Source organism: Canis lupus, chromosome 3, assembly GCF_011100685.1.
Source record: "Canis lupus familiaris isolate Mischka breed German Shepherd chromosome 3, alternate assembly UU_Cfam_GSD_1.0, whole genome shotgun sequence".
NCBI lineage: Eukaryota > Metazoa > Chordata > Mammalia > Carnivora > Canidae > Canis > Canis lupus.
This window is the reverse complement of record NC_049224.1, coordinates 71,463,202-71,479,068: the sequence shown is the minus strand read 5'-3', so window position 1 is coordinate 71,479,068 and position 15,867 is coordinate 71,463,202. Positions and strand designations below refer to the sequence as shown.

At 44.2% G+C, this 15,867-nt stretch overlaps 1 protein-coding gene across 1 annotated transcript in view; it reads left to right on the top strand.

Annotated features, from left to right (window-relative positions):
* Window positions 1–15,867, top strand: part of EVC2 (EvC ciliary complex subunit 2) — a 126,644-nt gene that overhangs the window by 26,576 nt on the left and 84,201 nt on the right. Inside the window, exons 7-8 of the mRNA XM_038533701.1 lie at window positions 927–980; window positions 15,263–15,397. Of these exons, the coding sequence (XP_038389629.1) occupies window positions 927–980; window positions 15,263–15,397 (189 nt within the window). The remainder of the gene's footprint in view (window positions 1–926; window positions 981–15,262; window positions 15,398–15,867) is intronic.

Genomic DNA, 15,867 nt, shown 5'->3' with positions numbered 1-15,867 from the left:
CCCCAAACAGAGGCAATTCAAACAGCCATGATGGAATGACACCAGGGTTGCCTTGCTCCCTGGTCTTCAAGCTCCAAGCCTCAAAGCCAGGTTATCCACACCAATTATCACCACCACCAACTCTAGCCAATGACTAGAATACTTTTGGTGGTCACTCCGTGTGCCAGGCACACTCCTAGACTCTCTATTAGCTAATTTAATTCCCACAGCAACTGTATGAGTTGAATAGGATTCCCATTTTGCAGGTGGCACAAATGGGACACAGAGAAGTCAGTGCCTTGCCTGAAGTCAGTCTGCTGTGAGTGATGGAGCCAGGTGTGAGCCCAGGCAGGCCGGCATGAACCACTCACCACCCTGAACTGCCTTTCGGCGGTGCCTGTGTCCCCAGGGGGAAGCGTGTTCTCATGGCACGTCTCCTGAGATACCATGGGCTTGGACAGATAGCTGGCCTGACACCCTTCCGTTTTCCCCTAGCTGCCAACCAGAGATGGTTCGAAGGCAAGAGGAACAGACCCCATGGAGCCTTGGGGGTGGGGCACATCACATTGGCAGGTGGCCTCAGCAGAGCAGGACCCCTCACTGTTGTCTGCACCTTTTCTGCAAGAAGCATGCTGGAGAGGACGAGGGGCTGCTGTGTTGGGGGCTGCTGAACTTTGGAGTCCATCCTCAGCTCCCATCCGGCCTGACTCCAACCCTGGCGTTTCACCAGAGCGCACACTGCCTGAGCTTTCTCCTCAGTTAGAGGAGGCTCTGCTCTTCCCCCTGAAGGGACTTTAAGACCCCCACAGGACCCAGTCCCCCACAGTCAGGGAGGGGCCTGCTGCAGCTCCAGGCAGGGCAGGTTGCAAATAATACCAAATGATACCCCATATGTCACATTCCAAAACCTGTTGACGGAAGTGTTTTCTTCTCTTTTCTTTTTCTAGAACAAGACCCAACTAAAAGCCCTTTTCACCATAACAGCAGAAGAAAAGATAAAGGTAAGAGAAAATACTTGAGCTGGACAGCCACCTGACACCCCAGTGTGTCTTCTCATGCCTCTGATGTCTTGGTGTCTGGCTGTCCTCAGAGCCAAAGGGAGGGGGCGGCTGCTGGCCCAGACACACCGCGCAGTGTGGGGTCCCCAAGTGTGGCCAGAGGCTGTCAGTCTGGTTTCCTGGATGGCCCCTCCATCTGGGCAATATAGTGTTTACTCACTGTATAACCACACTTTGCATCGCTTCAGCACCTGCTGGGGACTGAAGACATTCTGAGCAATTTACATATGATGAATTGTGTGGGCAATCCTGGGGGATAGATTCTATTTTAAAATTACCCTCATTTCATAGATGGGGAAACCGAGGCACATATAGGTCAAGTAATTTGCCCAGGGTCACCCAGCTAGTGTACCAGGGTTCCCAGGATCACTCCCAGGCTCAGTGATTCACCAAGAGGGCACAGGACTCCACATAGTCATACTTGCGGCTGATTTATTACCAAGAAGGATGCAAAGTAAAATCAGCAAAGGGCAGAGGTGCACTGGGTGAAATCTGGAGGACACTGGGCACCAGCTTCCAGAATCCTCCTCCAGCAGAGTCACACAGGATGCAGTGTTCACCAGAAAACAGTGTGACTGTGACATGTTGTCACCAGGAAAGCTCATCAGAGACCCACACCAGGGTTTTTATTGGGGCCTGGGCACACAGATACCCTTGGGCTGGCATATACCATGGTTTTGGACTCCCAGGAGAAATGTGTTCAGTGTGTAATCCACGTTGTTTGCTTGACAGCTTAGGCGCAGTGAGCCACTCTTATCAGAGCATGGTGGGAACTCTCCCCAAATCCAAGTTTCTAGATACCAGCCACGGCCCCTCTGAGGGCAGCAGTCTTGGAGATGCTGTGTGTGTGCTTTTCTCATAGGGGTTGGAACTGGGATTTGAACACAGGCACTTTGTCTCCAGAGCCCTGTTATTGGGCACTGGGCCACACTGCCTCCTAAGGAGCTGAATCCCTGCCCCAAAGAGATGGAGACAAAATCCAAGTCAGCTATGGCAAAGGAAGGGTCTTTGGGGGATGGGGGCAGGCAGGAGAGAGGGGAGTCCAGAAGACAAGTGCCAACAGTCTTCCTGGCTGCTCTGGGAGCTCCTGGAGGGTGGGGCCGTGTCTGCTTCATCCTTGTGCCCTACCCTGTACCTTACATTCTGCAGGGCACTCAATAGGTAAATAGCCTTGATTGAGCAGATTGCTGATTGTCATCAATGCTGGTGATTGCCACTCGGTGGAGTGGGTGTCTGGTCCCTGCATGATTGTAATAGAAGTCAGAGAACATTCACTTAATTGATGTTTATGAGCCCTTCCTCCACATCCCAGGCCCTCTCATGTGGATGGAAATGAGCCATACCCATGTCTTTGGGGCAGCCTCCAGCCCACACATTGCCTTTAAGGGCAACAGGAGTAGGTGCTTGTTCTGGGGTGCAGGCCCCTGGATGCACAGTTTGGCAGCAGAGCACTGGGTTGGATTTCCACCCTTTGCCCTGGTCCAGGTGACTGACTCTACACTGTGGACCACGTTCAGGGAGATGACCATTGAGTGGGAAGATGAGGTATACAAATGTGGCAGCCATAAAGTGTTGTGGGGACACCAGGTTCTTGGGCCAAGGGTCCAGTTTTGAGTCCCTGTCTGTCTACTGATTGTATATGTCTGTGGGTGTGTTAGTTACCTCCCTATTCACAATTTCCTAGCTGTGAAATGGGTGATGATAGTACCCACTTCATTGGGTGGTCATCAGAGTAAATGGATTGATGTGTGTAAAGCACTAGGCACAGTGCCTGGCGTTTTATAAGTGCTCAGTTAACACCAGCCACTGTCTTTGGAATTATTATTATTTATTATTATTATTTTAAAGATTTTATTTATTCATGAGAGAGAGATAGAGATACACACACAGAGACAGAGACATAGGCAGAGGGAGAAGCAGGCTTCCCATGGGGAGCCCAATGCAGGACTCGGTCCCAGAATCCCGGGATCACACCCTGAGCCAAAGGCAGACACGCAACCGCTGAGCCATCCAGGTGTCCCTGGTATTATTATTATATGTACAAGCAGACACCACCCCCTGCAGGTGTCCTGTGATAATCATGAATGGACCTCAAGTATCAGGGTCTTGTGCCCAGATGCCCACGGGGATCATGCAGATGTGTGTGAGTCAGGCCCAGTGCAAATTTCAGGGTGTAGTGATGTCTGGGGCAGCCTGGAGACTCAGATCACTCCCCTCCCACTGTCCCCCCTGCCCTCACCGAGACATTAAATGAGAAAAACAAACAAAAAAAGGTCAAGCAATACACAAATACCATGATTGAATTGCGAGGTTATGAAAATCCAGGCCACACATGCTGCAGATAGTGACAGTAAAGAGTGGTGGGTAGATGGCAGGCTTCATGGAGGAGGTAAGAATTCAGCTGGATGTAGTTAAAGGAAAAGACAGTTAAAGATAGAGGAAGCGTGTTCTAAAATATGCCACTGAGGATCTGACATTGAAGTTGAGCCAGTTGGACTGTTGGTTGGATGTGAACCCAGGTCTCCTGGGTGCAAGCCCAGTGCCTGGCACCAGTGGATACACGTATGTGGATGAGGCAAGTCCCTTGCCAGTTACCTTGTGTTCTAGCAGGCCTACTTGGGCACCTGCGAGGTGACATCATTACACTAGGAAAGTGCCAGAGTGAGTAGGAAGAGCAGGGCAGTGGCTCCCCTGGCACTCCATCATGCAGCTAAAACATAAAATAAAGGCATTAAGAGCATCCGTCATGTAGATTGGGAAACTCTGCAACCCTAGGAGACCCCATCGGCTCATTTATTTTCTGTTACGTTCCTGAGGGTGAAACTAGCAGGTGTCAGCCAAGGAAAGTAAGGCCCCAGGAAATTGCTTCTCATTTTGTATCATGAGATCCTCTTGCCCCTTCTGTCTGCTGCCTGACGAGTGTCTGGGAGGAAAAAGAAAAATCACACTGTACGTGCTGGACATTGGTGTTCAGATTGTGCTGGATCTCCCTACAGCTTCTTGTGTTGATTCCATGTGTCCTCAAAAGGGCTGGGTGCCAGGGCAGGGACCCAGAGAATGAGGACCTCAGATCTAATCAAGAGAGAGCCATTTAAAACAACTGTTGTATCACCCCAAATTCATGTAAAATGCAGTTCCAATAATAATTTCAATAGGCTTTGGGGGGAGATATGTGATCAAATTCATCAGTTTCACCTGAAAATATAAATTTGTGAAACCAGATGAGAACATTGTGACAATGAAATGATATGGGAGGATTTTCCCTAGGAGATATTAAAAAATTATAAAGCTACATTAATGTAGTATGCCACTCTTCCAGAAAAGCCAGACCAATGGAACAGAATAGAATATGTACACAGACATACTTATAGTAAGATGGGTATTTCAAATCAATGGGAAAAGAATATCTTTCCTAAATTTGTGGGCAACTGGTTGGATCTTTCGGACAAAAAATAAAGATGAATTCCCGCATCAGATTAAAATCTCAGTAAAACGATTTGTAAAAGGTAAATATAGTTAGTATTATATGATATGAAGAGAACCATGAAGGAAGACCATAAATTTAAGTGCTCAAATAGTTGAAAAGTTTACATTTATTTATTTTTTAAAAGATTTTATTTATTCATGAGTGACACAGAGAGAGAGGCAGAGACACAGGCAGAGGGAGAAGCAGGCTCCCCTGTGGGGATCCTGATGTGGGACTCGATCCTGGGATTCCAGGATCCAGGATCACAACCTGAGTTGAAGGCAGACATTCAGCCGCTGAGCCACCCAGGCATCCCAAAAATTGTACATTTAAAAACAGCATTAAGAGGGAGCACCTGGGGTGGCTCAGTTGGTTAAGTATTTGCCTTCAGCTCAGGTCATGATCTCCAAGTCTTAGGATTGAGCCCCTTATCTGGCTTCCTGCTCAGTGGGGAGCCTGCTCCTCTCTCTCCCTCTGCCTGCCGCTCCCCCTGCTCAAGCTTTCCCTCATAAATAAATAAATAAATAAATAAATAAATAAATAAATAAATATCTTTAAAAAAAAACAGCATTAAGAAAGGTTAAGTGACAAATTTGGGAAACTGCTTGTCACAGACATGAAAAAGGATTAACGCCTTTGATACATAGAGTTTCTATTAATAAGAAAAAGAAAGTGTCTTTGGATAGCTATATGCAACATGAGAATTTCTCAAATAGAGGAATTTACAGTGAGTGCCCTTGATCAACCACAATGGATGGAGCATGTGACTGTTAGCAGAGTCACATGGCATTGAGTTGCACTTAGAGGATGAGGTTGTGCAGTCACACATCATCATGTCTACCTTCTCTGTGTCATCTCTTGGGTGGATTACCAACCAGCCTACTCCCACTGTCCAATCCTACTCCCCTCCAGCCATCGTCCTCACTATAGTGATGTTTCTAAAAAACAAACCTGCTTGCTTTTCTCTTTCTGGAGGGACTCCCTATTCCCTGCTGGATTAAGCCCAGTTAGTTCAGGTTAATATTCAGGAGCCATCAGAAAAGCTGGCCTCTGCCATCACCAGGTGCCATCACCTGGTGCTGCTGGGTCCCTGGGTTTTCCACGCTGCTCCAGTTTTGCATATGCTGTTCTTTCCTTACCTGTGCTTTGGACAGCTCATAAACATCCTGCAGGAGCCTGACCAATTCTGCACCTCTGTGATTCCTAAACCTTCCCCCAGGCATGCTGGTATAGCACCCTTGGCTGGGATCCCATGACACCAGGACATCTGATAAACCTTGTCATTCTGTGACATTGAGATTATTCTTGAGATTATTCTCCTGGTTGGCATTTAATACATTTTTGTGACATCAGAATAGAATTTTTGCCCTGGAAGAGCAAATGATTTACAGATGATTTAGTTTCACTTTCTCGTTTAATATTAAAAAAAAAAAAAAAAAAAATTCAGGTGTGGAGAGGCTGTGGGAACTGGCCGAGGTCCTGAAGCTTGAAGCCTATGTTAAGGAACAGAGACCAGCTGTGCAATCTGTTCTCAAATCCACTTCTTCACCAGACGGGTACCTTAGCAAAGCTCCATTTTTAAGTATTATTCCCTCTACCAGTGATGACTCCTAAACTCTCACTCTTCAGAATTGTCAGCTGGGAACCCCAGAGACTCTTTACCCTCAGAGCTGTTCTTCAAGGGCTGTGGGGCAAAGTTCCCCAAGTCACTGAATCCCCTCTGCTTCTTGGATCTTTAGCTCAAAGTGGAGGATTCCAGCTAAGTTACCCCTAAAATCTCTTCCAGAGAAATTCTGTCTGATCTTCTCTTTTCTCCAAACTTTTTCTGTCTTTTGGGGGGTAGGTGGGTAGGATTTAATATGTGTCCACTGGGACATTTAGAGGAAATGCCCCCTCTCTATCACATAGACACACACAGAGAAAGTTGGAAGCATAAAATAATAATATAATATTATATATGGGAATATAATAATCCCATAGTCAGAGGACTATTGCTAACATGTTGGTTTCTTGCTTCTATAAGTCTGTGGATTTATTACATGATTGAAGTCCAACTCTATAAACAATTCCTCCTCATGCTTTTGTAACTTCTGTTAGATTAGAAGCATTTAAAGCATTCCTTTTGAAAGGCTTTTGTGTGTGTGTGTGTGTGTGTGTGTGTGTGTGCAGCATTGCTCTTCATAAATGCAGTGGTGGAACTCATCAAAGGAATCTGCTCTCAGCTAATACATGATTAAAGAGATGGTAATAGCGCATGAGTTTTGTCAGACAAGTGAGAAAGTTAGGGCCTGGGGATGAGGAGGCTGGGATCACTGAGCTGGCTTCTCTTTCCCTATTCTTCGTTAATGAAGTTTATGGTAAATAGGCTCTTTGAAATCTGTACTTGCTAATGATTATCAGTGGAATTTGGCTGCAAGATTTCTGGAGGAAATCTCAAAAGTATGATTAACTTGGGGCTGATTTCTAGTGCTCTGAGTGCTTAAATTTCTGCACCTGTCACTGCGGTGGTGGGTCCCACCAGCACCCAGTCTCCCAAGAGAGATATCCAGGGATATTTTTGACTCTATCTCTGGCATCACACACATTTGTTCTGTGCTCACTCACTGTATCCTGTGGACTCTGTCTCCTAAATATTCCCCTAATTTTTGCCCTTCTCTCCAGGCTGCTGGAAGTAGTAGTACTAGCAGTTCAGATTTACTGACTGACCTCTGTGTGCTGCATCCCTAGCCAGTAGGCCCTATTTTGTGTGTGTAGTAAAGTGCACATACGTAAAATCTACCGTTATTGATATTTAGTATGTTCAGTGTTGAGCAGACAATAGCACTATCTAGGTCTGGAATATTTCCATCACCCCAAAAGGGAACTCTGTTCCCATTGAGCAGTTGCTCTTCAATCTCCCCTCCACCCCCAGCCCCTGGCAACCACTAATCCGCTTTCTGTCTCTATAGATTTGTCTGTTCCGGCCATTTCATATAATGAAATGTGGCCTTTTGTGTCCAGCTTCTTTCCTTAGCATAATATTTTCGAGGTCCATCCATGTTGTAGCTACTTCATTCCTTTTTATGGCTGAATCTTATTCCATGTGTGGCTGGACCACATTTTGTTTATCTCTTCTTCAAGTGGTGGACGTCTGGGATTTACCCATCTTTTGGCTATTGTAAATAGTGCCACCATGAATATTCAGGTACAGATTTTTGTTTGAGCACCTGTTTTCAGTTCTTTGGGGTATACACCTAGGAGCAGAATTGCTGGGTTGTATGGCAATTCTGCATTTAACTTAGCAAGGAAACATAGGCACTGTTTTAATACTCATTTTACAGTTGGGGAAATTGTAGCTTACAGAAGGGGAGGCCCAGGGTCCCACAGTGTGGTAGGGTGTAGAGCTGAGAGTGGAACTCCCGACTAGGGCCGTGGTCTTTACTAGCATACTCTACTGCTTCCTGCAGCCTTGTTTCATGTCTTCATCCTCACTCCCTTGGCTGTCATGTCCAGTTTGTGCTCCTCCAGCCTGATGTCATGCAGTGGCCAGATTTATCTTTCTGAAACACTGATCTGACCATGTTACTTCCTGGCCTAAAACCCTGTATTGATTCCCCCACAAGCCCTTAGAATGATATCGTGAATCACTAACCTGCTCTTGAAGGCCCTTTGGGACCTGAGCTGCATCTCTTCATCTGCACATCCTGCTTATGCTGTTCTCTCTGCCTGGCTTGATCTCCTCCTGGTTCATTCTCCCCTGCCCATGGGTCCCCTCATGGAAAGCCTCCTTTGTCTTTTGAGCTAGGTTAAGGGCTGCCCCTCCTCCCAGCCCCACTCCTCCAGGCGTCTCTAGCTTCAACCTAGTCACACCGTGTCACTTCAGCCTGCTTGCTTGTGTGTTTTTCTGCAGGATTGTGAGGGCCTCAGAGCAGGGCCTGGATCTGTTTCTCCCTTGTCCTTCCAGCACGCAGCCTGGGCCCACTGAATAAACTAGATGTCAAGAAAGTTTATCACCACATCCAAACACTGAGTTACCCCTGGTAGCTCACTTAAATAGAGAGTTTCAGCAAACACAGATATAGCAAAGCTTGGTTTTAGCACATATGAAGTGGATGTAAGAATTCTGAGTTTCAAGTATGGTTTCAAAGACTAGAAAAGGAGTAAGCCCTGGCCACTGGCAAACAGTTCAATAAAGATACTGATGGTTAAGTGTAGTTTTGAAGAATGGATTGTGACAGCTTTTGGCCAGCTACTGGGAGATTTTGAAAATCCTGCCCTACCAGTCAGTCCAGAAGAGTGAGCTGTATACTCATAATAAGAATCTCAACATTCACAGTGACCCAAGATCCTCATGACCCAATGCAGGGCTCCTGGTAAAAGGCCAGGCTGGAGCCTGAGCCCTGGAGAGGCCACTGTGTATGAAGGCTACTAGCCCTGACTGCTGGATGTGTGAATCCCAGGTTCACTCACTATTGACTAGTTCTGTGATCTTGGGTGACTTATTTAACTTACTAGTACTTTTGTATTCTAATTTGTAAAATACAGACTAAAACAGTGTCCATTTTGTGGTATTATTGTAAGAATGCATGCAAAGCACTTGGAACCATCTCTAGAGTAATGTCTGTTCAGTACATGTCAGCTATGATGATGATGTTACTGATGATGGTTCTGACAATGGTAGTGATGGTGATGATGATGGTAGTAGCATGGTTGATGATGGATGATAGTGATGATGGTGATAGTGATGGTGATGATGATAGTCATGGTGATGATAAAGTGATGATGATGATGATGATGATAGTGACAGTGCTGCTGCTGCTGATGGTGATAGTGATGATAGTGATGTGATGGTGAGACTGTTGGTGATAATCATAATGGCAATCATGGTGAGTATAATGATGGTGATAAAGATGGTAGGTAGTAATTATGTAGAGCCTATCTTTTCCCATAAAGCTACATCTTGAGATCTTAGTCTTCTTTAGTTATTTACATGGAGGAGGAAAGTTGAAGAGCAGAGGCATTTTGGGTAGATCAGGGGAGCAAGACCTAGCTTAATTTAGCAACACTGAGAAATGAAGGATGAAAGAAGAAAGTGAGTTGTGAGTGGGCCTGTCCCAAGCAGACAGTCTCTACCTATATGCACTTATCACTTGGTATCTGAAAGTAGGAATTGCAAGAGAGAAGAGAGAAAGATGGTAGGATCTGTAGAGCTTACCTTATCCCTTGCCTTCTTCCTAGATATAGGCATTCATTCCTGCATTGGTATTAGGTCCTGCTCCCATGCCCTGCAATGCTGCCTCGACTCTTCTTGGCCATGTGAATGGCCAAAGGAGGGCAAGACACCAGGTGGATATTCAGAGAAGGTAGAGGTGGGAAGAGGAAGAAAAGCATGGTGGCCTGATCCAGTTGACCAGTTTTACTTCATGAAGTAGGAAAGGAGAAGACAGATCTGTTGCTGCCTTTTGCAGTACAGTGACCCTGCCTGCATGTAATTCTGTCCTAGTCTTTGTTTCTGGTTTTCATTAAGCAGGCAGGTTAACTTCTACCATGGTATGGGAAGTTGGAACTAAAAATGCTTTTAGAAAACCACACAACTCCCTGGACAAAAGCAGTTTGATCTATTAGGGGGAACACGCACTTTGGAGCCAAGCAGGGTTAGGACTGTTTTTCAGCTGTGGACTTTGATTATTTAATCTCTTTCCATCTACATTTACCGATTATAAATAGAATGGGGATAATACATCCCCAATAGAATTGCTGAAGATTGAATAATATAAAGCATATATCACACCTTATTAGTTTCCTGGGGATGCCATAGAAATTATCACAAACTGGGGAGCTTAGAATAACAGAATCTTATTCTGTCACAGTTCTGAAGGCTAGAAGTCTGAAATTAAGGTGTTGGCAGAGCTGTGCTCCCTTTGATGGCTGTAGGGAAGAATCCTTCTCTCTTTCTAGCTTCTGGTGGCTCCTGAAAATCTATGGTTGTATCTATCACTCTAATCTCTGCCTCCATGGTCACATGGCCCTCTCTGTGTGAATCTGTCTCTGCATTTCTCTGTCCTTATAAGGAATGTTCATTAGATTTAGGACCACCCTAACCCAGTTTCCAACTCAACATGATTATGTTTGCAAAGACCTTATTTCCAAATATGATCACATTTATAGGTACTGGGCATTAAGACTTTGGTATATCCTTTTGGAAGACACTATTGAACCTATTACATGCATCCAAACTAGGGACTGGCAGTTGATGGTGATTAGATACCATTAATTCCCTATCTCCCCATTCTTCCTAAAACTGAAAGAAAAAAAAAGCATTTGTCTTCTATGAAAGAAGAATCTTGAAAACAAATTACTAATCAATATCCCCTTTGTCCTCTTTAGACACAGATTTTTTGTTTCCTTTCCATTAGTATTTAATGTAACCTCTGTGCAATGCTGTTCATGTTTATACAGTGTATTGATTTTTTTCTTAATCCAGTAAGCATACATATCAGAGCACAGAGGACTATTTCCAGCACAAATAGACAACTTGCATGTCATTTTCGTGTTAATTAAAATGTAAGATTTAGAGTCAGGAGGATATTCAAATATGGAAACAGAACTGGTTCCCTGACTGTCTCTGATAACAGCATCTTTGGATTGAGGTTGATTGATCAGTAGCCAAAAAAGTCATATGCGGCATTGCTCTTTGATTCAGGTTCCAATAAATGTCTGGACTGAAGTTCCTGTTTCTGCCCTACCTTGACATACATTAGCTGTCTTGAAGGTCAAGTTGGCCTTGTTGGTCTGTGAGAAAAATTTAACTTGACTACAGCCCGCATTGTTACCACAGGACCAAGGACTGGCTTTATTGTGTTTTTAGCCCCTGAGTAATACATTCAATGTTCTCATAATCTGCAGCCATTCCTGATTAAACTGGTCACAGACTGGCTTCTCCAGTGATGGTGATGATGATAGTCATAGAATTCGGGTGTAATAGGTTACCAGCATGCAGAAAAGAGTTCTAATGGTGGGCCACCTGGGTGGCTCAGAAGTTGAGCATCTATTTGCCTTTGGCTCAGGGCATGATCCCAGGATCTGGAATCGAGTCCCACATCCCACACTGGGCTCCCTAAGAGGAGCCTGCTCCTCCCTCTGCCTATATCTCTGCCTCTCTCTGTGTATCTCTCATGAATAAATAAATAAAATCTAAAAAAAAATTTAATGGTCAAATAATCAGAACTCTGAGGGAAAGGGAAAACTTAAAATTCCTAAAAAGCAAAAACAGATCCTTATAAGAAGTCATCAGACACTTTTATGCCAGAAGACAGTGAGATGGTACCTCCAGTGCTGAAGAAAAATGATTTTGGACCTTGAATTATAGATTTAGCCAGATTATCAATCAAATGAGGAGAAAGTAACACTTTTAAGACTTATAAAATAAAAAAAAATTCTAAACAGATTAACTTGAGAATAAATAAATAATGAAAATACTCCATGGAATTAAAAAAAAAAAAAGCATCCAAGAAATAGAAAGAGATGGGATCTAAGAAACATAGTTTTGCTTTAAGGAATAATGTGTAACAATACTGAAAGCTGTAAAGAGAGGGCTTCAAATGACAGCAGTGCAGCAAGCCTGGAAAGTAACCAGTCCTGATTAGAGTAGAGTGTCAAAGCATTCTGGGAATGACAACTTGAAGAAGAAAGAAACCACTCCCTGCAACAGATACTATCATTAAGGAAATGGTATATGACAGGAAGAAAAAAGAAGGGCAATGAAAAACTTTAGGAAAAAAAAAGTTGCACAAAAAAGAATGCTAGTCCAAATTGAAGCAAACTAAAAATATGGCATGATTTTGAATAATTGATAAACTATAAGAAAAGGGACTGAATTAGAAACATACTGCTTTGAGGAGCAGATGGATAGTGATGTAGGATTATATTTTTTACTTAATTCTTCAGAGAATAACATTTTCCTAATCATCATTATAATAAAGTCTTTTAATTTTTGTTACTTTTAGTTTCTGTAATTAACCTATAAACAACCACAAAGAATTGTGGTTGCAGAACAAAATATATATGTTATAAGTCTAACAATTTCTGGAAGAAAGAAGTAGGAAAGGCAAGTTGGAGGCAAGTGTAGGACACTAATTTCATTATCTTTTTTAGTAAGAAGACATAAAACAAAAAATAGTCTCTAAGTGCTGTGAAAGTTGAAGTTTAATTTTTTAATTTGAAGTTACAAAGGTAGCTAATTGAAAAACTAAAAATAGTCATTAAAATTGGAAGTGTGGAGAGAGAGAGATTTATAGGTTACAAATCCTATAAATTTGTAAGGTAAAAATTCATGACCTAAATCCACATCTGTCAAAGCAGGAATTCAGTTAATAATATGTAATTTGATGAATCAAGAAATAAAGATACATGCTTAATTTTTAGAGTATTTAAGTTAACTAACCATTTTGGTTAACGAAGCCATAAAAACTAAAAACAGTATCTGTTTAAACATTTGCCTCAGGGAAGCTGGGTTAGAGTGGGTAGGGGAAGGTAACAGGAAATTTGCTTTTCTTTTTAAACAGACTTCTGTTAAGAACCCTTTTCCCTAGTACGCATACATTACTGTGCTTTTGAAGAGTAACAAAATGGCTACATTATTGCTCATTATATGGATTGGATAATTTATAGAAACTTAAAATATAATCATTCTTTGTTTTGGGAACATTTAGGATCCATACACAGTTGTGTTACTTTATATGGTGCTCTGCAAAAACAATCATATATAAATAAATAAATCTTTGTGTATATTTCTAAGCCAAACCAACCTTGTATATAAGCTTTTATGCATATTTTTGAATTATTTCCTAAGGAGAGAATCCTAGGCATGAAATTGCTGAGTTAAAGGCCTGACCATTATAAAGCCTCATATTATGGACACACACACTTTGTCCCTCTTATTTTTGAGTATAGACATTTTGGTGAAAACACTCCAAGGGATGAAAGTATTACTAGAATGTGAGGCTCTCAGACCAGGTTTGTTTTTGAGTCCATCTTGTGATAAAATGACTCATTAATGGCCACCATATAGCTTCTCTATTACTATACTAAAGGTGTTTGCCTTTATTTTACACAGCCCACAAAGGAAGATACAGCAAGAATCACTGGTGTTTAGTAAGCACATATTAAAGCCAGGCACTCTTTTAATGACTACATTCACCTTCATTCATATTCTTGTGTAATCCTCAGTATGACCCTTGGAGGGCTACTGTCTTAATTTATAAGGGAAGGAGCAGAGGCAGAGAGATGAACTCATCTGCCTAATACTACATGGCCAGTAAGGCCGAGATGGTGCCACACCAGGTGTCTGAGTCCTGAGCCCAAGCTTCACCTACTCTGCTGTTTACAGGTCCGCCTTACTTGTGAATAGGAGGCAGACCTGGGTCAGACCCAGTCAGTACCCACACAAAGAGTATAACCACACAAAGAACCCCAGCTTACAGCCTGGTACACAGTAAATACTCAATAAATAATTGCTGATTGATAAATGAGCCAAACTGCACTAATCTCCATATTACTACTTTATTTAATCTTCATTCTATGAGGAAATTTTACCCCATTTTACAGATGAGAGAAGTGAGGTTGCCGGAAGTCAAGTTGCTCATCCGGGGTATCACAGCTGTTTTGACAGAGGTGACATTTCCATCCAGATCTGTAGGATTAAAAATCCAGAGCTCTGTATCTTGTTCAAAGTGTCTTTGGGAGAATTCAAGGAGTTAAGTCTTGTGAAACCCTTAGCCCAGCAGTTCTTAAAAGGTGTTTTTCAAACCAATAGCACAGCAGCAGCCCCTGGGAACTTGGAAAGGCTCTCCTGAGGCCCTGTCCCCAGGTCTTGTGAATTGGAAGCTCGGGGTGGGGCACAGTGATGCATGTTTCCACAGGCTGTCCTGGTTCTGATGCATGCATAAGTGTGCAAGCAGTCTCAGCCCATTGTGAGTGCTTGTCAGATGCCAGCTGCTGCTGTGGTCTAGGACCTAGGGAACGGGTGGAGGGAGGGGCTCAGGGTGGAGTGTCTAGGACCTACTAGCTTCTCCCAGTTGTTTGATGCCAGCCACTCCTGGCCTGTCACGGATGCACATTTGTCCCAGGTTCTCACTGGCTGGAGTCCAGAGAAAGCCTCTGAGGAGAGAGAGGGCTGGGCATGTTAAGCCAGGTCTTTGGATTGCTTGGCAGCCAGCCACCTCCTGCTGTGCGATGCTTCCCTGCCCTGTGCATCCTCTAGCCTGGTCCTAAAGTCCAGAGAGGGCTGGGGGGGGGGTGCCTTTCTGATGTTTTTGGGAAGAGGGGTGCAGACAGCATGGGGAGAAGGGAAGGGCACTACAGATTCTTCCTCTGGCCTCTGCAGAAATCTGCCCCCGACTCAAAACAACTCACGGGCCCCTAGTGCTGCCTTAGGTTTCTTACGTGTGGGTTTGGGAATTTAATGTTCTTGAGTGCCTGTGGTACGCCAGGCTCGGCAGGGGGGTGGCCCTACTGCGTGCAAGCCACCGTGCTGACTTCCTGGCAGTGCTCATCCTGCTCAGGGCTTCCGACGCACTGTGTGGAAGCCACGCTGTGAGGAAACAGGCCCAGAGAGGTCCAGCGATGGTCTCAGGCCACCAGCCAGTGGGGACAGTTGGGTCCAAACCCAGGCCATTCTCGCTGACTCCGTGCTTATTCTGCTGTAACTCTTAGTTATGACCTGACTGAAAGATATGAAGCGTGACCATGGACAAGCCCCTGTCTTCCTCTCATCCTGTAGGTTGTCCCAAATCACGGCCTCCATGCAGCAGGATTCTTCACAGCCTCTGTCATCTCCTTTGTGCTGACCTGGGTCACACTTTTCTTCATGGCTCGATACCAGTGTTTAAAGGGAGGCCCGTTTGCCAGGCATCAGGTGAGTCTCCATATGTGTTTTGTACCTGGAGGGGGATTGGTTGGCAGGAGATGTGAGGTTGAAGTTTATCCTCCAGCTAGGTGAGTCTCTGCCCTAGATGAATGTCCCCATCCCCAGGGAGATGACAGACACATGCTCATGTCCGGGCTCAGCTGCAGAGACTCTAACAACCATGTCAGGATGTGTCCTTGTCATTCATCGTTTTTATTTATCTTTTTTTAAAGATTTATTTATTTATTCATGATAGACACAGACTGAGAGAGAGAGGCAGAGACATAGGCAGAGGGAGAAGCAGGCTCCCTGCAAGGAGTCCAATATGGGACTTGATCCCACATCCTGGGTTCAGACCTGAATTGAAGGCAGGCACCCAACCTCTGAGCCACCCAGGCGTCCCTCATTCATCGTTTTTAAAGCTTTCTGGATGATTCCAGCAAGTGGCCAGGGCTGAGGGCCCCTTGTGATCTGACTGA